The sequence below is a fragment of the Cyprinodon tularosa genome, unplaced genomic scaffold (assembly GCF_016077235.1).
Source record: "Cyprinodon tularosa strain WSP-4 unplaced genomic scaffold, ASM1607723v1 ctg154, whole genome shotgun sequence".
NCBI lineage: Eukaryota > Metazoa > Chordata > Actinopteri > Cyprinodontiformes > Cyprinodontidae > Cyprinodon > Cyprinodon tularosa.
The window spans coordinates 2,744,635-2,769,811 of NW_024038375.1; the positions used below are offsets into that span (position 1 = coordinate 2,744,635).

The following is a 25,177-nucleotide window of genomic DNA, read 5'->3' on the forward strand; positions in this document are numbered from 1 at the left end:
GGAACTAATCTACTAAACCCATGTAAACCTACAATTCTGTATCAACAAGACTGGTATGTGTTTGCTGGATCTACTGTTATGATTTCTAGGGTAACGGAAATCGTTAACTGTTTTTTATTACTCTTTGGCTACTCTTATCCATAGCACTGATAACCCCAATTAAGATAGCTAAGAATTCCAGTAAACTCTGATCATCACTCCGCCATCATGCTGGAAAAGTTCCGTTTAGGTAACGGCATATAGAGTTTTCTAGAAGACATTTCGCCTCTCATCCAAGAGGCTTCTTCAGTTCAAATTAGTGGTGGAGGGCACTGAGATACAGTACCATAAACTGTATATATGCCTCATTTAAGTGTGAGTCAGGTGAGGACATTGCCCTCCCTCTCTTGTGACTCACACTTTAATCGTCACACATCAGAACCCTGTAAAGACCATTAACCCCAATCCAGTCGGAGGAATCAGATCTTCACTGATATGAAACACAGCCATCTGCTTTAATTGCAGACAGCTCTGTTCACGTAACTTAACCACACCCATCAGCACACACACTCCCATTCTAGGCAAGCATTTTCCATATTTGCAAATTTCCACATATTTAAATTAGGTGATGATGCCTTTTAAAAAAAGTCAAGGAGCTTTGAGACCAGCCGATAGTGACTTTCCTTGCTTGAGATTTGGAAACAGTATTGGTGATTGTATGCATCTAAGTACTGGTGAGACAGCAGAAGGAATATCCCCTTACTCTACAGTAGATCTACATCAGCTGATGATATTGGTTATTCAAGAAAAGGTAGGTTCTATAATAGTAAGAATCGGGTTTTTTATCTGAACTTATGGATTTGCTATTACAAATTATCTTTTACCCCTGTTATTTGATACATAAAACGAGCAATATTTGCAGGGTTAATGGAATAAAAAGTCATAATAGCCTAATACATAAACATAAAACATATATAAATTTGTTTTCATGACCAGGGAAAGACAACGCTGGGCGAGTGGTATGGCAGGTCAATTTGGGATTTATTAGCTTCACTGAATGTTTTAAAGGTAAAGTCCAGTGAGCAAGGAAAAATCAATGGACCATTATACCTAAAGCGAATACGTTTGCAGTGATTTAATGAATTTAGCGTTAATCACTAAAGAAGTAAAAATTTAAAATTTCGTCAAATATAGTTAACGCCTCACTCTTGACATCTTCCGGCAGTGATGTCACGGTGCAGTAAGCCTATCGCCATTCTCCCCGCTTTAAAAGTAAAATCAATGGGAACTAATAGACACATCTGCAATAAACAACAATTATTTAAGACTTCAAGAAGAGTTCACCATTGAAATTTGCAAGAGCTATAGTTTTATCTTACAATGCCTTTGTGCATGGCACTTAGATATTGTAATACATCTGGTAAAAGTGAAAAAAAGATAAGTTATTTCACCTTTCTGACTCATAATCCTCCAAGGACGGGTTCATCATTGGATTGCCAACTTGAAGAGGGAGAATTTGCCATCTTCTGGCCAGAGAAAAAAACGTAATATGTAGCCAACATTTAGAAGAGGAATGCATTCAAGCTGACTTGCATAATAGCGCGTTGTGACAAACACCAGATAGAGGACTGGGACTTGATCAACAGCCGATACTGCACCGTGATGTAACAAACCAGTAGGTGGCAGTAGTATTATTTGACAAACATGGATGTCTCTGGTAAAGCACATTCAAATGAAAATTACTCTTAATTAAAAATACTTACAATTTATTGGAACATATGTAATTATTTCATAAAAGTACTGTCAGAAGTTTAAATTTTGAATATGAATGGACTTTTCCTTTAAATACATTGTGTCCAAGTCAAAATGAACATCTCTGAAATCGAAAATGGACTGATGTATTCTGGTTGCATATGAACAAAAGAGCTCATGGTATGATCGGATGATGACACGTGATTTTGTTTTTTTTTTATTGCAAAATTTACAAGGTAAGTTACAAGGTACAAGGTCAGGGAAAATTGTACCTGCATCTTAAATTAACTCAACATAAGATATGATTGATTTAAACAGTGACCTTCTATCAAGAATAGGAGCAAATACAATAAAACTAGTTAGGCAGCAGTACATTGAAAACAAAACAAAAGAAACATTAAATCAAAGCATTTGAAAACTTATAATGAGGTTATCACTTATTTCAGATATCAGAAATGAATAAAACACTCAAGATATCAAATTCCTGACATTAAAATATACTTCTACTATTAGTATGTTTTTTTTACTATCTCCAATCACATTCTGTAAAGACATATTAAATTAATATATCTGAAATTCCACTTTATAGTCATATAATAAGTAGTTGATGTCTGTAATGAAATTTCAGCCTTAAAACACATGAATGGGAAACTTCATGTCATTTTGACTGGGAGGGAATGTATTTAAGACATCTAAAATAGAAATTCATTCAAGCTGATAAATGTCAAATGACGAGCCAAAACGTTATTTTTACTAGTGCAATTTTATTTTTTTACATTCTGATATCAAGTTTCTGCTGGAAAAAAATGTAATATAGGAAATATTTAATTACAGTTTAGTAGAAATGTAGTTTTAACCAGGAAGAATCATATTTAAGTGAATTACAAATACAATGACAGAGAGGAGATAATACATGTCCAAATGTGTGTTTTCTTGTGGACAGAGTATCTAATAGAAATTGGAGCATTATGGAATTAGAGGGATTGCCGATGATTGAATAAAGAATTATTCTTCTAATAGATCAATATGTACAAATACAAAATGAAAAATCAGAGTAGAAGGGATAACATAGGGACTTCCACAGGGTTTAATACTAGGCCCAAAATTATTTTTACTGTACATAAATGATATCTGCAAAGCATCAACACTTCGTTATTTTATTTCATTTGCAGATCTCACTAATATTTTTTGTTCTGGAAAGGATATTAATCAACTTCCTTATAGAGTGGAAACAGAATTAAAGATCCTAAAAAAAGTGGTTTGACATCAATAAAGTCTCATTATATATAAACTAGACCAGATTTATTTTATTTAGCAACTTTGTTTTATGTTAAAGCACCTCATGTGAACTTAGAGGATCATGAATGTTTGCTAAACCTAAAGCAGACACTAAATTATGAAGTCTGTCGTTTCAAGGTGTGACTAAGTGGAACTCTTTAGAGGATGAGCTTAAGTCCTGTTCATTAGTACTTCTGTTTACAAAAAGATAAAATAATGAACTCTTATATAGAGCAGAAGTTGTAAATCATTTATTGTTTGTGAAATTTTGTTGTTTTTGTGACTTTTTGTTTCTTTAATTATTTTGATTTATCCTACAATTATCTGTAACAAATGCACCTGCTGCGTTATGTATTTAAATGATCTTGCTTTTTCGCCATGTTATTCTGATGTGATGTTGCCTTTGCGCTTTGTTCCTTTCTTGATTGTTAAAGGAAAAATTAGTATTGTTTTTTTTTTTTTATCTAAGGGGTGGGCATTTATAATTCTTTGCTTCAGTCCACTCCTTTTGGATGAATTAATAACAATAATAATTAAAAAATTATCTTGTTACTGAAGCACGGACATGAAGAGAAGAGCAGCCTCTGCTCCCAAGGCAGGTGGAAAAAAGGTGAAAGAGGAGCCCACGGACGCCTCCCTGGCTGCAAGGCCACAGATTAGCGTCCAAGGGACGGTGGATGAGCACTGCAACCCTTCTTCAGGAGAGGTAGACTATGAGCGCAGACATTCAATATATCATTATCTATAAATTAAAATAAATGTTAAGGTGCATAAGGATTATGACTGCATTCTGATCCTAACAAACATTAAAGGAAACAACAACAAAGTTTACATCATCCAAGTCAGAGACGAAAACGGCTTATACTGTTCTTGCAGCAGATGGGCAAGAGTGGTAGGTTGATTCAATTAATTTAATTTAAGTTTGTTTTTATGTAAAGCCAAATTACAACAGTTATAATCTACATATACCACAGTAATAAGCAGTGTACCGGTAGTTTAACTATAAATATATAACAATCACTTTATTACAATAGGCCAATTATCTGAGCCAGCTGACAGCCTTGGCTGGACCCAGGACAAAATCTAAAGAATTGACAAGTGGGGACCCGCCAATTCATACTTTGTATGTGGTGTATTTAAATAAACACACCCACACACACACATATATATACATATATATATATAAAGTCATTTTAAAAACCAGAGAATTCACATTGGACATATCATTGCAGACAACTGAATAGCAAACACCAAAAAGGCTAGAATGCCTTTGTGAACTTTCTGCCAAAAATTCTTGTTAAAATGCTAGGTAATTTTGACAAGTCAGAATGATAATTTAAGATACCTGAAATACAAATGTTCAAGATATCTCTAACTAGTTTTGAGATATCTCCAAAGGAATTTTGACTAGTCAAAAATACAATTCAAGATACTGTATCTGTAATGCTGTTATGCCTAATCATTATTTGCTTTCAAGATATCTGCAATTGAATTCCCAGTAGTCAAATCCTGCTTTAAGATCTCTTAAAATACATTCAAGATCTCTTGAATAAGAAGGTAATTTGAGATATCTTCAATTTGATTTATGACTAGTCAGAACATAAAGCGAGATATCTAACAATTTTATTTACGATTAGTAATAATTTTATTGTTGATATCTGAAATATACCTTTCAGATAGTCAGTAATGTTTTGCAGATATCTTAACTGGAAACCCCATAAATGGCATAAATATCGGTAAGCAGAGACTGCAGTTGCTTAGGGGCCCCCGACCTCTTAGGCCCCGTCACTGACACCTGGTTGGCCCCCTACGCAATTGTGGACTAGGACGTCTCTTTGTAGATGTAATGGTGCAAAAAAATCCTTATTTAACCCACCTGATGCAAGTTTGTGTGATCTGACCTTATTTATACCCCAACACATGGCAGATTTCAACATGATGGTGAGCCGCCAATAATACTCATTTTACAGCAGAATATACTAAAGTATATCCATGTCTATTGAAGGTGAAGAATCATGAAGTGTGTATGGTTGTCTACGGCGGCGGCAGGTGTGTGTGTGTGTGTGTGTGTGTGTGTGTGTGTGTGTGGCCATGTCTTTAATACCTGGTGGGGATAATTTCCTAGGAATATGCTACATTTTGGGGACTCATAGGTACTTGTGGGGACAAACAACTGGTCCCCATAAGGAAAGTTTCTCTTCTTGGGCTGGGGGTTAGGTTTAGAACTGAGGTGTGAATTGAGTTTAGGTTAGGTTTAGGGATAGGTATGTGTCGGTAATGGTTAGGGTTAGTTAGGGCAAGGGTCACGGTTAGGCCATATAAATTAGTGGGAAATTAATGGAAGTCAATGGAAGGTCCCCACAAGGATATTGTGACACAACATGTGTGTGTGTGGGTGTGTGTGTGTTTTGGGTGGGTGGGTCTGGAGTTATACTTCGTATGGGGCCCACCTCGATAATTGAACCCCATACAAATTAATGGTAAATTTGATGTAATATAGACTTATCAGAATTGATTTAGAGATATATGAAATTAGTATTTTACCTAATCTCAAAATAAATACATATATCCTATTTGAATATTATGTCTAGTCAAAAACCGATTAAAAATCTCTTGGATGTAAGTGTAGTGAAGTCAATTTAATTATCCAATGGCCTGCCGTAGATAATCTACCCACCACAGCTACAGACTGGGGTCTGTGCTGGCGGAAAGGGAGGAAACCGAGCTCTAGAGCTAAATTAAAATTCCTTTTTTTAAACCACCTAAAAATCTTTTTAGAGCATTCCTTGTTTCTACATTTGTTAACATTATTTTCACTGTATTCAATTTTAAAGTAAAAAGCCTCACCTACAACCAGTCCCTGATTGGTTTCTGTGTAGCAATATCATGGAAAAGTACGGGCGACAGTGGCGTCGATGGAGTTTTCCCCGAAATCCAAGGATTGGCAGTTCAAGCCCCGGCTCCGACTTTCAGTGTTGTTGTGTCCTTGGGCAAGAAGCTTCACCTGCATTGTCTACTGATGCTGGGCAGAGAGCCCGGTGGCGCCAGTGTAAGGCAGCCTTGCTTCTGTCAGTGAGCCCCAGGGCGGCTGTGGCTACAATGTAGCTTGCCATTATCAGTGTGTGTGTGAATGGGTGAATGACTGAATGTAGTGTAAAGAACTTTGGTCAAGTCTCCTGATTCGAAAAAGTGCTATATAAGTGCAGGCCATTTACCAAAAGTTTAAATTTTTCAACTTCATCCCCTTTTCAGAGCCGCTGTTTGACAACACCTCAGTTCTATCTACTGTAGTAGCACAAGGCAGTGAACACCTTCAAAACATGGGATTCACCACTGGCCACTTCCCTGCGCAGCTTCTATAGAAATACTATGTGACACTGTGTCCGGTCTGAATGCACCATTATACTAAATCATTATTTAATACTTTTTAGGGAGAAAAGGAAAAATTCAAATGCCATAAGTTTAAAGATCTTGAATCGGCTATTAAAGACTTTGAGACAAAGTTTTCTAAAAGGACCAATACCAACTGGGCTGATCGCTGGAATTTTGAGTCTCAGCCTGGGAAGTACACACTGATTGAAGTAGAAGGAGAGCAGGATGCTGAAGACAAGGTAATATAACAGATATTCCCTCTGCGGCATGAAGCATTGTGTACTTGCAGCTACTGTTATTATTTTCATTAGCTTCATCTTTGGAACCAATATATATCTGTACATTTTGGTCCACAGTTGGACCATGTTAAGGAGGATGTACAGGAACTATGTAAGTTTGTACAGAAAATTTTGTTAAAATTGCCTTTTTATGTAATCCTTTATGACTAAAACATCATGTGATGATCACATTGACACCTCAGTAATTCAGCCTAAAGACTGTAAAGCTGTTTCAGGATTTTATTTTAAAAGACAAATTACAATATTTATTATCCTTTTATGCAAATAAATATTTATTATGCAAATTAGATGTTCTAATAGAGTTATTGAAACTCTTGATTTGACCAGTTGTTCTGTGCACATTTAACTTTTAGACATCAAGAACCTCAGCAAGAAACAGATTGATAAAGGCAAGGACATTTTGGAGGAGATTGAAGATGCTTTGAACCCAAACGATAAAAGAGACCTTAAAGAACTCTCATCAAAGTTCTACAGTACAATTCCTCACATTTTTGGCAGGAAAACACCTCCAACCATACACAGCAAAGATATTGTTCAACAGAAAAAGAAGGTGCTTATGGTAAAATATTGACTTTAATTTTCTTTTGCTATTAAAAAAGTTGTCAGCGCTAATGTTACTTTTAAATGTTGTTCCTAAGGTGCTGGAAGACCTGAAGAAACTGAAATCAGAAACAAAAAAGGCTCAGGAAGAGATGACAGTGACAGTTCCTCATCCTGTTGACCAAAACTAAATGTCTTAAATGCAAAATGCCTTGTTGTATCATAAATTTGGTGTGGTCACTACAATAATAAAAAACGTAGAATCTCATATAAAGATGGTGTTGTAATACATGCAAATGTTTTTAAGATCAGGCTCATAGTGCATCTGATCTCTGTTAACGTACCTATCGATTAATGGCTGAATTACTGTCTCTCCAAAAAGTTTTCAAATTTGTTATAATGCTACTGACAGCTGATGGAATGTGGAATAAAGCTGGGAATTTCATGACCCATGGCCCTGGAGTTTGCTAAGCAACCCGTTCTTCAGCAAACACCTATAGAATCAGTCTGTAGGCTTAGGTTCTTCCTTTTATTCATCAGTAGCCAAGAAAGGGGTTACAACTATTTTATTATTTAGAGCAGGCATCCCCAAACTCGGTCCTCGAGGGCCGCTGTCCTGCAGGTTTTAGAGGTTCCCTTGTTCCAGCACAGCTGATTTTAATTGAAAGCTGATTAACAGGCTTCAGCTCTGCTGCAATCATGATAATCAGCTGTGCTAAAGCAGGGAAACCTCTAAAACCTGCAGGACAGCGGCCCTCGAGGACCGAGTTTGGGGATGCCTGATTTAGAGTGTTAGACAAATGCTTAAAGCAATATAGTGTATGAAGTAATTACAAACCATTAATAAGATTAATCATTCACAATTTTTTAAAAGAAAATATTCTTAAGCTTTTCTAATCCTAATTATGGTTCGATTTTTAAATTTAAACGATTAAGCGGAATTATTGTTTTCTATAGCTATCCAACATGAAATTTTATTCCCACTCAAATTAGTTACATTTAAATAATGATCTATAAATTATGCATCTAAGGTCTACTTTTAAAAGATTGATAAGGTGATGAAAGAAAAATAGGCCTAAAACTAATGATAGGTAACAACGTACATTTTTACACTTAAATAATAGTCTTATCTGCTGGTGAAGTTTCTCAGTCATCGAGGTCATAGTCATTCCAAAAAGATTAAAAGCAATCCACTGGTTTCCGTGTTTAAAGACGTTTTGCTTCCCATCCAGAAAGCTTTTTCAATAAAAAATTTCGGAAATAGCGTCGAGATCGAGGTTTTATACAGGTCCGTTTTTGTGTGATAAAGTAATAAGCAAACAGATTTTTGATGAATCTGAGGTAGTTTTATGGTTTTCAGGAAATGATATTTCTCCTCTTAAAATGGAGGAAGTTAGGACCCAGAAAAGACTGGTAGGAGGACAGTAGAGTGTGTGTCTGTACACAAATGGGGAAAAAAACGTGTGCATCATTACACAAAACAATGTGTGACAGTCACTGCCATACACAGGACAGGACAGACTTATCAGAGGAGGAATGAAAAAAGACAAAATCTGTCACAGGAAAAGACACAAATTAGAAAGTTTATTTCTTTCTGAACAGAGGTGGATAAATGATTGCTGTACATTTGATGAAAAAGAAACAAAGCATCTCATCTGTTTACTTTTTTAAGCAACTATATGGAATTAAAGTCAATATAGTTGGCTTTAAATTAGACAAACTCAGAGTGAACCAGGGGTAAGTCTTTTTTTATTAAAATCTGTTTTGCCTTTTTAGTAGTATATTGACATATTGGGCTTAACAGTTATTTGTCAACATGAAAAGGTCACTTAAATAACAGTTGTCTCATCTGAAGCAGCACAGTGCTACTAGGAAAAAAATCATTGTGACACCATAAAGCTTAAAACGTTAATTTTAGGATGTTATATATCTTGTTGTCTAAACTAACTTAGAGTTTTTGCAGCTTTATTAAATGTCAGAATGTCACTGAAATGAAAATGAAGAACCTGCAATGCTTTTTTTGGGCAATAATGTTAATACAGATAGATGTTTCTTATATTTTCCATGGTTAACAAATATTAGCATTTGATTTTGAATCGGTGGGAACATGATAAATGGTTTTCTAAATGTTTTACCCCAAGGATGTACCAAGAAAAATCTAATATTTGTATATGACATGACAGAGTCAACGTTTTAAAGCTACAGTTACAGCTGATATGTGTGTACCTGCTTCCTAAAGTGTTTGCTCATACTGCTTTGCAAAAAAACTACTCATGCTCTGTCAGATGGAGAGTATATAAACATATATTTAGATCTTTTTTCCCCCAAATATTGTCAGTTAAATTTATAGTTTGGACTTCAATATGGCATTTTAACATTTTAATCCAGTTTGCTCAAAGCTAGTCCCCCATAGCTGTGGTTATAGGTGCAGGGAGGTCTGTTTGCTGGATGGCATACCTTCCTTTCCAATCTAATCTGTTACAGGCTTTAAAACCTTTTACCTTCTAGATTTCCATGTACTACACAGCTGGTGGCAAACAGACGGATGAATATTTTATGGCTTTCTTTTAACAACAGATTTTTTTTTTTTTTCCCGTTTCCCCTTCCCATAGGATGGATCTATGAAACAGTATTTGTCAGAACTTGAATCTAATGCAACATGTAAATGAATTTAAAAAACAAACAAAAAACATTTTGCAGACATATTAAGTTAAGGATTATGGTGAAATATGTTGCCTTGACTTTTGCCACAACAAATTAAAATAGCTATAACTATTCTTTATTGTGTAATAATGAAAACTGGAAATATGGAATTGCAGTGTTTATAGGGTTATCATAAAAAAATAAATTGTGAAAAATAATAAGGTAAGAAGGATAGAAAATATTTAATAAATCGGTGTGAACTTTATGATAAATATGTTTAATAACTGCCTAGTTATTTTTTCAAAAGATCTCTAGATCTGAGATACAAGTCTCATCAGAATGTACATTCTAATTTATTGAAATGATTGTATTTGAAATAATTAAACTTTGATTATTGTTGTTTTGTGATAAATGTGGAAATAAAATCTCCCCTATTTTTCTTCCAACAGCAATTTCACTTATGGGAACATCTGCGCTAACAATGGAGGAGGAAGTGAATAAATGATGGCGGACATGACTGGGTCCATCATCCCATCTGTTTCTGATACTGCTGTCGCAAACTCTACCACTGCCCTGTCGGGGTCCAATCCCACCGTCCCTGCTGATGTCGGCGTCGTCACAAGCTCCCAATCCCAAGTTAAGGACCTTTTCGGGTTGTTCTGCATGGTGACGCTTAACCTCATTGCTCTGCTGGCCAACACTGGTGTAATGGTGGCTATAGCTCGTGCTCCTCATCTGAAGAAGTTTGCTTTTGCGTGTCACCTGTGTGCAGTAGACCTGCTATGCGCCATCCTCCTGATGCCTTTGGGCATTATATCCAGCTCTCCATACTTCGGCACAGTGGTGTTCACTGTTCTGGAGTGCCAAGTTTACATCTTTCTTAATGTTTTCCTTATCTGTCTTTCCATTCTCACCATCACTGCCATCAGCTTGGAACGTTACTTCTACATTGTCCACCCAATGCTTTATGAAGTCAAGATGACCATCAACCTTGCTATTGGTGTAATGGTCCTCATCTGGGTTAAATCACTCCTCTTAGCAGTGGTCACATTGTTTGGATGGCCAGCCTATGGACCTCAGAGCTCCATTGCCGCAGCTCACTGCTCTCTTCACGCAACCCACAGCCGTCTAAGAAGAGTATTTGGTGTGCTTTTCTGCGTGATTTGTTTCCTAGCCCCTGTAGTTGTCATCTTTAGTGTTTACTGTGCTGTGTATAAGGTTGCGCGGTCAGCAGCCTTACAGCAAGTCCCAGCCGTGGCAACATGGGTCAATACGTGCCCTGCTAAAGATCGCTCTGACTCAATCAACAGCCAAACTACCATGATCTCCACCAGCCGAACTCTACCTCAGAGACTGTCCCCAGAGAGGGCGTTTAGTGGAGGAAAAGCTGCGATAACTTTGGTGTTTATTGTGGGCCAGTTCTTGGTTTGTTGGTTGCCCTACTTCATCTTCCATGTTCAAATGTCTCTCAGCGGCTCCATGCAAAGCCCAGGGGACTTGGAAGAGGCGGTAACCTGGCTTGCTTACTCTTCATTCGCAATTAATCCATTCTTCTATGGTCTCTTAAATAGACAAATCAGAGACGAGTTGGTCAAGTTTCGACGCTGTTGCCTGAACCAGCCAACAGAGGTTGGAGCGTCCAGTCAAGAGGCCTCATTTCAGGAAAACTTCCTTCAGTTTATTCAGAGAACTACAAGCACACTTGAAAGACGTTCAAGCTGTTCTAACTCCAGTCCAACAAACACTTTAGGCCAGTCCAACATTATTCCTGGACAAATACCAGAGGAGCACGCATAAATCCTGGAATACTGTGCTAACGAGATACCTAAATAACAAACATTTAAAATATAAATGGTCCACAACCATTTGTAGGCCAGTTATCCTGAACACAGGTGAATAGCGCAATTGTTTCTTGCATTACTTTAATATGTTAAATCTTTGATTTCTGCTCTTGACTGATGGAACTATTTGCTGTTTCAGTTGAACCTTCACATGCTCTCATCAGGGTTTTAGATGCTATATTAATATTGATTGTTTCTTTTCTGTTTCCTAACTTTTTTAGGGTAAAATTACTAAACCGACAACCAAAAATTTTTCCTTAAATCTGATTGCACAATATCCATTATCAATTATGGTTTCATCATACATAAGACTCAAAGTGTATGTATGCACATACACTGTTATTTGGATACACGTCCTATGACAAGTTTCCCCCTTTGATGCCATAAAAAAATTTCTACAGAAAAACATATTTTAGATATTTTATTGGCACAGCCTTGTCTTTGAATGTAATTTATACTTTTATAGTTGGTATCATGTGAGGCCCATTTAAAAAACGTTATGGTTATTCGGATTAATTTCTTCAAAAAATAGTTTTAATTATCTTTGGGATGTTTGTCTTCTAAAACAACAAACTACCAACTTGTTAATTACCAAATTTATTGTCATGAACCCGTCTGGCACTGGCACTTAATTGCAGACCTGCACCATGATGCTACCACATAATACTTTAGAGTTAATAGTGTTTTTTAGTTTTAAAATCCTAACCTTACGTTTTCCCAACATACCTCTAATGATCGTGGTAAATAGGGCAAATAATGTCTCTAATGACTGGGAAATGGTTTTCCATGAAGCAAACTTCAGTCTTCATGGAGAGTGTCAATTTGGATATTTCCTTCTCTTTCTTGCTTGGTGCTCTTATGGTCAATATATATATATATATATATATATATATATATATATATATATATATATATATATATATATATATATATATATATATATATATATATATATATATATTTTAGCAATAAAGGAAAGTGATAATTACCGTATATATATATATATATATATATATATATATATATATATATATATATATATATATATATATATATATATATATATATATATATATATATATATATATATATATATATGCATGACTGCATTCTTTGTGACTCCATTATGACCCTATGTTATTTCTGACATGAGTGGAAATGTAATTATGGATAATAAAAACATAATAAGTACACTGCAAAAAATGGAAATCTAAATTAGTCATTTTTTCTTAAACTAAGTGCATTTGTTCTTGAATTGAGGAGGTAAGTGAGATACTTTGCCAATGGAACAAGACAATTTACATTTAAAATAAGAAAAAGGAACCACATTGTCTTATTTCAAGTGGATATTATCTAATAATCTTATTTTAAGAGTAAAAATACTCATTCCATTGGCAAATCATCCCATTTACCTACTAAAATGAAGGGTAAACATGCTTGATTTAAGACATTTTTACTTAGTTCTAGACCATTTTTGCAGTGTACCTGGTCTGGATTTTTAAAATCCTGGATGTCCTTCTTGTTATGATATTCTACAATTTATCTTCCTAGTATTTTGGGAGATATTGTCAGCAGGTGAAAGGATAACACCTCAGACTTCCTGAATAAAAAAAAATGTAATGTCACCTCTCTGTTGCTATTCAACACACTTGCGTAGCAACAAAAGCTCCCCCTGGCTAAATGTACATTTCTTTTTATTCAGATCTGCTCAAATACAAACTAAGTTTGATAAAAAACTGATATAAATAGATAGAATGATAGAAAGTACAAGGCCCTGCTAATATGGATCAACATAATCTAGTCATGGATAAGAAAGGGAAGAGACAGAAAACCTACAATGGAAATCATTACCCGGCATTGATGATGCACCAAAGAGAGGAAACAAAGTGCTATTTTATGGCCTCTGCTGTTTGTATTAGCCCTCATTCATGACAGAATAGGGTAGTTACAGCAAATAGAAGTAAACACACTTCTGCAGTATGGTTGTTATTTTGGTAGGCACACTGTTACATAACTGTAGAAGTGTATTCAAACATTGTGTGATTACAACATTAGCTTATCAGATATATAGACCCATGAGCATGTATTATCTACAATATTTTTGAAACTTTTTACTAATTACATCATTTGAAATAATTATCAAATGATACTAATTCACCAATGTGGAATTTTATGGATCAGTGTCCTCACTATGAATGCAGAGATCAGACATAACATATTCTGGACTTACAGATAGTAACCATGAGAATCAGTGACTATAAGTGGGAACACTGTAATTCTTAGCAAATGTTGCTTTAAAATTTGGTGGGAAGTGTCTTTCTGGGATGTATAGGTTGAACGTTTTTAACAGAGCCTTATCTACACCTGTCAGATGTGACTAAGCTGATGGTGCAAAAAAAGCTTTTAAAAGTAAAAGTCATGAGTAGATGTTTTTATAGGGACATTAAAAAAGTCAATTAAAATGTCAGTGTTCTACTTTCTTTTTTGACATAAATTGCCCAATTTAGGATTATGAGAAACAAGGCATTTTGGATCGGTCATGCTACTTGACACATTCTGGGATTAGGAATACGAATAAAAGGAAAATATATTTTTTAACAAGTGACATAGCTCTTCATTTGGAATCCTTTAATCATAAAGAACATACAACTTGATTGTTTAAAATGCTAAACCTACCTACTGTACTGCTTTCTTTCCCAGCTGTAATATGTTTTTAGACAGTACAAAAGACAACTTTTAGATCATTTGTCATGGATTTTGACATTTCACATTTTCAATACTCACTGATCATAATCTTTTTCATTTGTTCACTTAAAAATTTTCTCCTATCAAAATGTATTATTTTATGGAAAACGCAAATAGGCTGATTTCAGCTGTTTAACCAGAAGACAAATAATAACTAGGAAAGGAGAGAAGGCTATCAAATACTGTCTTTTGTCATCATTATTGGAGAATAAGTATGCTGTGCCATTAAACCTAAAATAAATTTTAGGTTTAATGATAAAGCCTTGTCAAAAACAAGGCTTTGTAAAACCTCGAACTAAATGCTTATTCCTGACATTTTTATTTTAAAATGCTTCTTTGATGGGAAGTGAAATGTCTTCAAACTTGGAAACAAAATCCTGTAGATTTTTTTAAATGTTCTTTTTTTAGAATGACTATGACCTGGATAACTGAGAATTTTCACCAACCATTCAATTTTAAAATGCACAATTACATAGATAATCAAATTTTCTCATTAAAACGTTAAAATGCATTGAACACAATGTATAAAATAATGAGATATTATTAAAAAACACATGTATTTCATAATTAAATAATTACTTCATGATCATAAATAAAAAAGTGGGCAGTGGTGGCTTAGTGGTTAGAGTAGTGCGCTTGTGCTCTGAGACCCAGTTTGATCCCCACAGCCTGCACTCTAGGTCCGTGAGTAAGACCCTTAATCCCACACTGCTCCCTGGGTGCCGCACAATGTCAGCCCACTGCTCCCAAAGAGGATGGGAGACAGGTAAATTTCTAAGGTGTGAAATGAATAAAGTTCTATTATTATTATTATTATTATTATTATTATTATTATTAATATTATTATTATTATTATTATTATTATTATTATTATTATTATTATTATTATTATTATTATTATTATTATTATATTATATAATAATAATAATAAATACATATAGAGTTATTAAGCACTATTTCTTGAAGAATAACAAATGTCTCCTTATAAACTGTCAATTCTAATATTATTAACTATTTGTTGTTCTGCAATTCATTTATTTAAAAAAAGTAGACTTAGCTTTTGACTGGACTATATAGCTGGTTTAATCTACTGGTCTCTATAACATCGAAGTGTCAACAGAGTAAATAAACTGCAAGGACATACTTTGGTCAACAGAGGGTGCAATGTGGCAACAAAGTTGCCATTCCTCTGGATCGAGATCTATGGAGTAAGTTTCTGTTCTTTACTCAATCTGATGATCCTATTTTATATTAAGAATAACATCCATCCTGAGGAGACTGATGGGATGTCAGATTGCTGTCTGTGGAGACTTATCATGTATGAAATCTCAGTGTGAATTAATGTGTTTCCTGAGATTTTCTGACAAAATCTCGGAAAAGGTCAAATTTTGGAAACAGCGTAACAGCCACAAAACATGTGAAAACATTTCTTTTTATATTCTTATATATATATATATATATATATATATATATATATATATATATATATATATAACATATAGTATTTGTAGAAGGAAAGTATGTGTGTTTTAGTTTTTTTTTTTTTTTTTTTTTTTAAGCAAATTAGAATAGGCCAACTGCCAACCTGCTACATCTTATGTAAGATGAATTTACATTTTTATCTGCAATAAGAGAATGAAACAAGAAGTTTGGTGTGCTGTGGAGCATTAATTAATGACCAATGAAATTTTGGGATTTAGCTCAGTTGTGCAATTAGCGAAACAGCCACTGACGAACCCTGCTGAGTGTGGGCAGTTCTCATTTAATCACCAAATAACTGGCAAACACGATCACTGTTCATGATTAAAGATCTGTTGGCTGTGCTTTTTTCCACTAATTAAATCTATACCACAATATTCTTGGTTGACCCTACTGACTCTGAAAACATCACTTCTAATGGAGGTATAAATTAGACTGATTGTATTGAATATCACACAAAGTCAATAAACACATTCCCAAGAAATGGTCAAGGCAGTCATCAGCATACTATGTCCCACCTGGGTGTCAACAATGAGACTATGAACTTGGCTACTTCCATTCAGCTTCCATGTTTCCAGCCATTCCAAGCAGGGACACGGCTCAGTCAAATGGATATGGACGAGCATAGACCAAAAGTGGGGGAGCTGACGGAAGTAAAGGTGGACAAAGATTTCAATTTCACCCAGAGTGACACAAGACCTCATATTGTCGACAGGGATCCAAAAGGAATCAACAGCAATCTAAAGGTTTGTAGTTTCCATTCATGTTTGCACTGCGGTGCTGAAAAACATTTAACTTTTTTGGTTTCAAGACATATATGTTCTTTCATGACAGTAGAAACACACCTGCCATTTCTCTGGATCTATGGAAACTGCTTTAAAATAAGAATACAAAGGAGAATGAAGAAAAGAAATGTTCACCTTTCTATCACTGACTTTCTGATCCCCAAAGCTTTCCTTAATACATGGTGATGCAAATTATTGTCATACCCTCTTTTGCATTTCAGTCACAATTTTTAAACTTGTATTGTCTGTAACATAAAGATAATAAATTGTGCATAAGTGTGTAATGAAAAATGATTTTGCTAAACCTAAAATATGTGGCATTTATTTGTATCTAGCCCCTTTAAGTCACTGCTGTTACCCATTAATTTTTGCAAAATACTGTAGCTAAGGTTCAAATCCCAAGTGATAGATCTTTAGATCCCCATTGTTATTAGGTCTTGGTCCCATGAGAATGCTATTTCTTAAACAAACATTTATATAACTGTATCTTTGATTTGTCTGTCTAGAACACACCATAGGGATGGTATGTTCTGTGCCTTTTTAGTACCTATTGTTGCCTTCTGTTTTTTAGACCATAAAGTTAAACTTTGGTCAATTATTTTATGTTTACGACTTTTCTATAAAGGCCAGATTTTCGGAATGCATGATTGATAGTTGTCTTGTCAACAGATGTCCTGCTCTGATTAGCTCTGCAGCTCCTCCATAATAAACAGCAGCTCCTGTCTTCTTCTCTGATTAATGCTGTCTTTGGCTGTCCTTTTCTGTTAACATGCAAACCATGTATTTTTCAGATAGTAGTTGTTTCAAAGCCTGTGAGATCCAGCATTGGTTTCAGAGCAGTTTGTTCATAATGAGACTTTGGGGACTATGCATGTTCACAATAGCTGCATAACTGGCTTTAATTTATAACCTCATTAACACTATTTACTATTTAGGTTACTTAGGAAGGTGATTGAGTGCACTTATAATGTTTAGGGGTGTCAGAGAAAAGGGGGCTGAAAAAAAAAAACCGAGCCATAAATTTTTTAACTAGACATTTTTGAGCTACAAACTTTTATTTGTAGAAAATCTTGAAAGCTGTCCAAAAATTTCACATCTTTTGTACAGGGTATTTGTCACCTGACGTTTCAATCACATAAACCGTTTAGGTACCATATGTGATTACATTATGCGTCACTTTACCTTAAGGATCCTTGATTTTGAAAAAAAATATTCCAGTGATTTTTCCCTGACATACTGTCATGATCTTGGCGCTGATGGCCTGATTACTTATTTGATTCACCTGCCTACTTCCACCCAGTTCTCATTGCCCCTCATCTGATCCACCTGCTTCAACCTCTACTTAACCAGCCTTCAACCAGTCATCAGTTCCAGATTAATCAAGCCTTTGGTGAGAGTTCTCTAGAGTCAACCTGAATGCTTGTGATTGCCTGATCCTGACCCGTTCTGACTCTGGACCTCTGAGCCTGCCTGTTCCTGTTCTCATCTGTTTACTTGACCTGTCCTCGGACTATTGCTGGATTCTGCCTGTGTGCCAAATCCTGTCTTCCTACAACTGCTTGGTTCTGATTTCCTACCTATCTTTCCACCCCTGGGACCCTCTGGGTAGCGTCCACCAAACCAAGTTTGCAGCCGGCTGGCTGGAACCTACCTCATCTTCTGGGCACAGACTAAACTTTAAGACCAGGTTAGTGACTCACATGTTCATTATCATCCCGCCAGATATACGTGGTCACTAACCTGTAGTCTCCCCATGCAGATGTTCCTGATTTAGACGCCGACACTGTTCCCAAATGTTTCATCTTAAATAAACACTTTGTGAAAACCTAACTTGAAAACTGGGTCCTTTTGTTCTGAGTCTGACACATAACATCTAATGTATTTTTGTCCCCGAGCTTGGTTTGCAACATCCTCATTTATTTCAATTTCATTTTTTTTCTGTCTTCTTGTGCCTTAAGGTCATGTTTGAGGATGTGATTGGTGAACCCCCTTCAGTGCGGAGCTTTGATCGTGTCTGGCTTTGGAGTTATGCTGTATTTGAGGTGTCCAGATTTTGGGGCTACCGCGTCATCTCCCTTTTGCTGGCAGTGCCGGTGTCGCTGGCAGCAGGGCTGCTCTTTGCTGTTCTTAGCTGCATCCACATCTGGTAGGACTGGAGCTTAAATATGGTGCACAGTTACATAAACACTGAAAATTATGAGTAGCACGACATACTGTCAGTGAATAAAGGTCATTTTTTGAGGGCTGCAACAAGGTTCTTTTTAATATTCTGTCTATCTTGAAGAAAATTGTATTAAAGAATAAAGTTTTCTCCTCCCCTTTGTGTCCTTCTAGGCTGATCATGCCCTGTGTGCAGCTCCTACTCATCAATATGCAGTGGATCCAGACTGCATGGAGTAGCATACTGAACATTTTTATCACTCCTTTCTTTAGCAGTTTTGGAAGATGTTGTGGTCAAGTTGTCATCTACCTGGCAAGCAGTGAAAATAGATAGAAGTAATTATTGAAACAAATAACCAGAAGGTATGACGAAAAGACCAATAAAGAATTGTTAGCTATTTTTTGACAGGGAACCTGTATCATTTTTATGATTACTTTGTATGCCTCTTATGCTTTGAGGTATGTTTGCACACTTATCAGTGTATTTCATTTTGTAGTGGCACTGATATATGAAGCCTTGAAGTTACTATACAGTAGAAACTCACAAAAGTAGTGAATATGAGTGTGCTAAATACACAAACACAAAATCAAATACCACAAGAAGCACATTTTGCTGAAATTAATAATTTGCTAAATTCTTTACACATAAACTGTAATCTGAGTGCAAATAGAGGTATATAAAGATACAAGGATTTAGCTTTTTGTTAATTTTCTGTGTTGTGTGTTAAATAAGATTATTAAAATGTTTCTTGACAAAAGGCAAATCTGTGTTCAACTGTGATTGTTTCTTGCAGATTTCAGAATTTTAAAACTTAGTTAAAAATTAAAGTTAAAAAAAGTTAGAGTTGGACAGGATGGTTCTCAAAGTGGACCACTAACAAACTTGTCTTATTTTGTAAGTATTGTAGAAATAGGTTATCGGTACCCTTAAAGATAGATTTTTACTCATTTACGAGCTTGAAAGGTTCAGTTCAAAAAGATAAATGGCAGATAATTGAAATAAACCATAACACAGATTAAATGTACTGTTGTGTTTTACCAAACTTAAGCACTTCTGATTTGCTAAGCAAATTTTCACTCATTTACAAGCTTGAAAGGTTCAGTTTAGGCAACTGGAGGTGAGTTTTTTTTTTTAGAAAACTTTTCGCCTCTCATCCAAGCGGTTTCCTCAGTTCTAACTAGTGGTGGGAAGCACTGAGATTAATATACTGTAGGTGTAACAAAGAATTAGGGGGAACAAGAGGTGGCTTTGATCACAGCCACTGCTAATTAGGACTAAGAAAGCCTCTTGGATGAGAGGCGACATGTCTTCTAGAAAACCTTACATCCATTTGCCTAAACTGAATTTTTCAAGCTTGAACATGACCTGGATGACTGAGAAACTTCACAGATATGCTTATTCATTTACACAAGCAGAGGTTATATCCACTCTGAAACGGTTCCCCCACTGCCCAAAGGCATACAAACACTACTTTCTGAATGGTTCAGTTGTGGGTCATATTTAAAATCTTAAAGCTGACTTGCCCTTTACTTTTGCACTTCAAACACACAAAACATTGAACGTCTCCTTATATATTTATTGAAATGTTAAGTGCAATGTTCCTCAAAGCCTTTGGCGAAATTTAGAAAAAGGAGTGGGTATATGGTTACTCAAAACAATGTGAGTTTTCCTATAAATTAAAACCTGTTTTAACACAAAATATAGTTGGTTAAATATTTTAGTAATGAGAATAAAGAGTCAAATCCAACCTGGTCCTATGTTAAAGTCATTGGGCCTTAGGGCCTCAAAAGATCCAGTTTTAACCATAGATGATGGCTCTCACTGTAGCTTCCTTGAACTCTTAACCTCTTAAGGTTGAATTCCTTGAATCTTTAACCTCTTTGTTAGACTTATAGATGTCAAGGAACTTATTTGGGGTATCATGTTTTACTTGAACAGATATGTTAGCGTACTTCAGGTAGTCAGTTTCTCTTTACAGTTCCAACAGTCATCAGGTTGGGATTTTCATTGTTGGTGGGGTTTTTTTTTTGTTTGTTTGTTTTTTGGGTTGAGTATTATAAAAAAAATCTGTTTTTCTTTTGACAACGTGTCACTCTTAAATGCATTCAGCTGTTGATCTAACAGAGCAGATTGCTCTGATTCTGCAGGTCCTAGTCCATTTTTCCTTATCTGATCTGTACACCGTGCTTAGTTTTTTCATGCACCATCTCTGTGACAGACAATAGTAGATGGGAAAGATGAAACACTGTCCCAATCTACTTATCATTATATTTTACAACATTTGAAGGAAAATTTTACATTTACCAATTGGGAGAACAACTTGTGCTATAGGTTTCATCTGCACACAGTTACACGCATTGAAGCATATAATAACAACACATTGAAGCTAATAATAAATTGTCTCAATGCATTGGCAGGTGTTTTTGGAAGAAGTAGGGGAAATGTCTGCTTGCAAAATAAAAGAAAACACTTTTTACATGCTTAAACTATAAAATTAACTAAAGCTTTATAAGTGACAATTATTTAGGTGACAATTATTCAAAAGGGTCTCATTCCTTACAACTCATTTCTGTTGAACCAGTGCTAGCTGTTCTAGATTTACTCTGCATTAAAATGACAGTTTACAGATGGGCACAAGATATTCTGTCTCTGTCAAGGAAAAAACTGACACTTTAGCATCTCTAATGTCCTTGATAAAAAATAAGATAAATGACAGATAATTGAAATAAACCATATAACACAGATTAAATGTACTGTTGTGTTTTACCAAACTTAAGCACTTCTGATTTGCTAAGCACTACTTTGAAATGACTCTGAACGGTTTCCTGGACCAAAAAATCTAATAATTGAACATAATTGATCTCCCAATGTAAAAATTCACCCCTGCATCTTAATCCATCCCCCTGGGGAGCAGTGGGCTGCCACTGTGCGGCACCTCGGGAGCAATCTGGGGTTAGGGGTCTTGCTCAGGAACTGGGTAGTTGCAACCTTCTCAAAGCATAGGCGCACTGCTAACCATTAGGCCACCACTCTCCCTGGATATGGATGTATTCCCTATTTCAAATGTTTGTTTACACTACCACAACTCTAAAAAAAAAAAAAAAAGAAGCCTATGGGGGAGTGTTGGCCTAGTGGTTAGAGCTGTGCTCTTGTGCTCTGAGAAGGTAGCAAGTACCTGGTTCGATCACCAGTGCCTCCACTCTGGGTCTCTGAGCAAGACCCTTAATCCCACATTAATCCCCGGGCACCACACAATGGCTGTCCACTGCTCCCAAAGGGCATGCATTAAATGCAGAACTAAATTTATCCAGTGTGAGATCAATACAGTTAAATTATTACTATTATTATTGTTTTTATCATTATGACTATTATTATTATCATTATTACATGGAGTTTAAAACCTGCCTTAAATATTTTGTTTTAAAATGATTGAAGAGATTCATTTTATTTGTTAATATTCACTGTTTTTTTATGTAAGAAGGGTAGTCTCCTCCCTCATGGAAGAATAGTTTGTCTCTTCTTTGCTCTGTTGTAGTTTTGCTGTGATCACAATAAAATCAGGAAACATTCTCGTAGTTTTTCAGAACTACATTTTATTTTGTCTTTAATGAAATTTTGTGAGATTCCACTATTTACCTCACCCTTTTTTAAAATCTAAAAAAATACATGGGCAGCAATTTAATGTACCCCGTAGACACATATAAAAATAGTGTGACATGAAAAAAACAACAAAAATTAGGATTTTAAGAGGAAATGTAGTACATACACACATCCATGAAAGCTATACTCTCAGTTTTCAAAAATATGGTGAAAAGTGTGCCGGAAAAAATCACACCTTAATGTAAATCTGGGGCCCTATTTGACCTATAAGTGATTTGTTATGTTAAAATTTCTCTTAATTTTATTGTCCTATACTGCTAAAGAAGGTCAAATTTCAATATCACAGAATGATGATTTTGTTTTCATCTGAAAGATTTAGTTCAAGAAGACTATAAATAATTTATGTTGACTCTCCATCTCCATCAATCCCTTTGTGTGCTGGTTGAGGTTCTGCTCTACACATCACTCTAAAGAAAACAGATATTGGTCTAAAATTTCAACTGACATTTTTCCCCATGTGTTTAAGCCAGCCCCTGCATGAGTGATAGTTCTTGATGTGTCACTGTCAAGATGACTGATGATCTGAGCTGTCCAACTCAAGCTTCAGCCCTGGCTGTTTTATGAATAAAACTTCACCTGATTCAGGAAACGTAGGAGGAAGAGAAAGGTAGAAGCCTATAAATCTTTGTAAATGATAAAAGCTGTTAATGATCCCAAGTTTATTTTTTACTTATAAAGGTAATGAGGCATTATGATGTACACAGAAAAAAAGAAAGTATTTGTTATAATTGTTTTCAAAATTGCAATGTTTAGTTTTTGGAGTAGTTTGTAGTTCAATGTAGTAGATATTAACACATTTGATCTACATGAAAGAGAGTAGGTGAAATAGTAATAATTAAAGATTTTCAATAAAGCTACAACAATTTTTCTGTTTGGGAGATGTATCTTGATATATTTTTTGAAACTAAAAAGCATAGTTTAAAGTTAACAAATATTTTGCTAGGATTAATGGGTAATATTTTTCCTTGACAAATATGCATGCATACTCCTCTGCTTCTATAATTTGCAGAACTACTCATTAGACTACTGTAGTTACAGGTCTTTTGGGAGTGTGTTGGAATAATTCGTACTCGTTGTCTCCCGCTTTATCCGGAACCGGGTCGCGGGGGCAGCAGACTAAGCAGAGACTCCCAGACTTCCCTCTCCGCTGACACCTCCTCCAGATCTGTTGGGGGAAGCCCTAGGCGCTCCCGGGCCAGGCGAGAGACATAGTCTCTCCAGCATGTCCTGGGTCGTCCCCTGGGCCTTCTCCCAGTGGGATGTGCCTGGAACACCTCCCGAGGGAGGCGTCCAGGGGGCATCCGAAGAAGATGTCCAAGCCACCTCAACTGACTCCTCTCGATGTGGAGGGGAACCGGCTCTACACTGAGCCTCTCCCGAATGACCGAGCTCCTCACCCTATCTCTAAGGGAGAGCCCAGCCACCCTGCGGAGAAAGCTCATTTCAGCCGTTTGTATCTGGGATCTCGTTCTTTCGGTCATGATCCAGATTTCATGACCATAGGTGAGGGTAGGAATGTACAGTAGACCAAACGGTAAATTGAGAGCTTTGCCTTTTCACTCAGCTCTCTCTTCAGCACGACATTATTGCAGCAGCCGCACCGATTCATCTATCGATCTCCCACTCCATTCTTCCCTCACCCGTGAACAGGACGCCAAGATACTTGAACTCCTCCACTTGAGGCAGGGACTCTCCCCCAACCTGAAGGGGACAAGCAACCTTTTTCCGGTCGAGAACCATGGCCTCGGAGGCGCTGATTCTCATCCCGGCCGCTTCACACTTGTCTGCGAACCGCCCCAGCGCACACTGTAGGTCTTGGCAGGAGGGAGCCAGCAGAACTACATCATCCGCAAAAAGCAGGGACAAGATCCACTGGTCCCCAAACCAGACCCCTCCGGTCCTTGGCTGCACCTTGAAATCCTATCCATAAAAGTTATGAACAGGACCGGTGACAGAGGGCAGACCTGTCGGAATAATTATGTATAGGATACTTAATGTATGTTCCTATGATGTATAATGTGTGACATATTACTGTCCAGAGAGGTGTTGCACAAGCAGTATAGGTCAACTCTCAGGAAGTATTGCTCAAGCTTAACAAAACCAGCCGTTCTCGGACCATTTGACCGCAAGACATTTAAATGCTCCTGTTCACTGAGGCTGGAAATTGAGTTGTCTATCTTGTTTCCCCTTCCTTTAGTGCAGCACTCAGCTGTGTAACTAGGGAATCCCCTGACTTTAATAAATTGTGAGGAGAAAGCTGAGACTAGCAGGGTGGGTTGGACTTTGCAACTGCATGGTCTCTTGCTACTCTCCTCGCGAGTAAAGAAGAATTTTGACTCTGTGCCTTTCTTTCCTTGTTTTACAGTGTTTTTTGTGTGTTTGAACCTGATAGGGTGTAAGCACAATTTGCAGTCATCTGAATACAGATTATGTGAATTACTTGCTTTAAAAGTTCTAGGTTGTCATGAACAAATTATTTTAATTTGTAAAAGGTTTTTGCTTTGGTGGATTCACATTTGAGTCAGCCTAAAAGATCTATAGTTGTGATTAAGTCTTCTTAAGAGCAGTTTTTGAGCCTCTCACTAAAAATTAAAATAAGGTTAGTAATCCATTGATGTATGCATGTTTCGTCTAACCAGGCTG

At 36.2% G+C, this 25,177-nt stretch overlaps 3 protein-coding genes across 3 annotated transcripts; all 3 read left to right on the top strand.

Annotated features, from left to right (window-relative positions):
• Positions 1–105: 105 nt before the first annotated feature.
• On the top strand, positions 106–7,494 carry LOC119780025 (protein mono-ADP-ribosyltransferase PARP3-like). The gene is made up of 7 exons (XM_038279903.1): positions 106–790; positions 3,568–3,715; positions 3,776–3,901; positions 6,441–6,620; positions 6,738–6,771; positions 7,034–7,230; positions 7,319–7,494. The coding sequence occupies exons 2-7, from the start codon at positions 3,575–3,577 to the stop codon at positions 7,409–7,411; spliced, it is 771 nt and encodes a 256-aa protein (XP_038135831.1). The 5' UTR covers positions 106–790; positions 3,568–3,574; the 3' UTR covers positions 7,412–7,494.
• A 1,219-nt stretch (positions 7,495–8,713) lies between these two features.
• On the top strand, positions 8,714–12,514 carry gpr61l (G protein-coupled receptor 61-like). The gene is made up of 2 exons (XM_038279828.1): positions 8,714–8,957; positions 10,313–12,514. The coding sequence occupies exon 2, from the start codon at positions 10,365–10,367 to the stop codon at positions 11,658–11,660; it is 1,296 nt and encodes a 431-aa protein (XP_038135756.1). The 5' UTR covers positions 8,714–8,957; positions 10,313–10,364; the 3' UTR covers positions 11,661–12,514.
• Positions 12,515–16,507: 3,993 nt separating this feature from the next.
• LOC119779964 (caveolin-2-like) lies at positions 16,508–19,792 on the top strand. The gene is made up of 3 exons (XM_038279829.1): positions 16,508–16,674; positions 18,672–18,859; positions 19,048–19,792. The coding sequence occupies exons 1-3, from the start codon at positions 16,537–16,539 to the stop codon at positions 19,205–19,207; spliced, it is 486 nt and encodes a 161-aa protein (XP_038135757.1). The 5' UTR covers positions 16,508–16,536; the 3' UTR covers positions 19,208–19,792.
• The last annotated feature ends 5,385 nt before the right edge of the window (positions 19,793–25,177 follow it).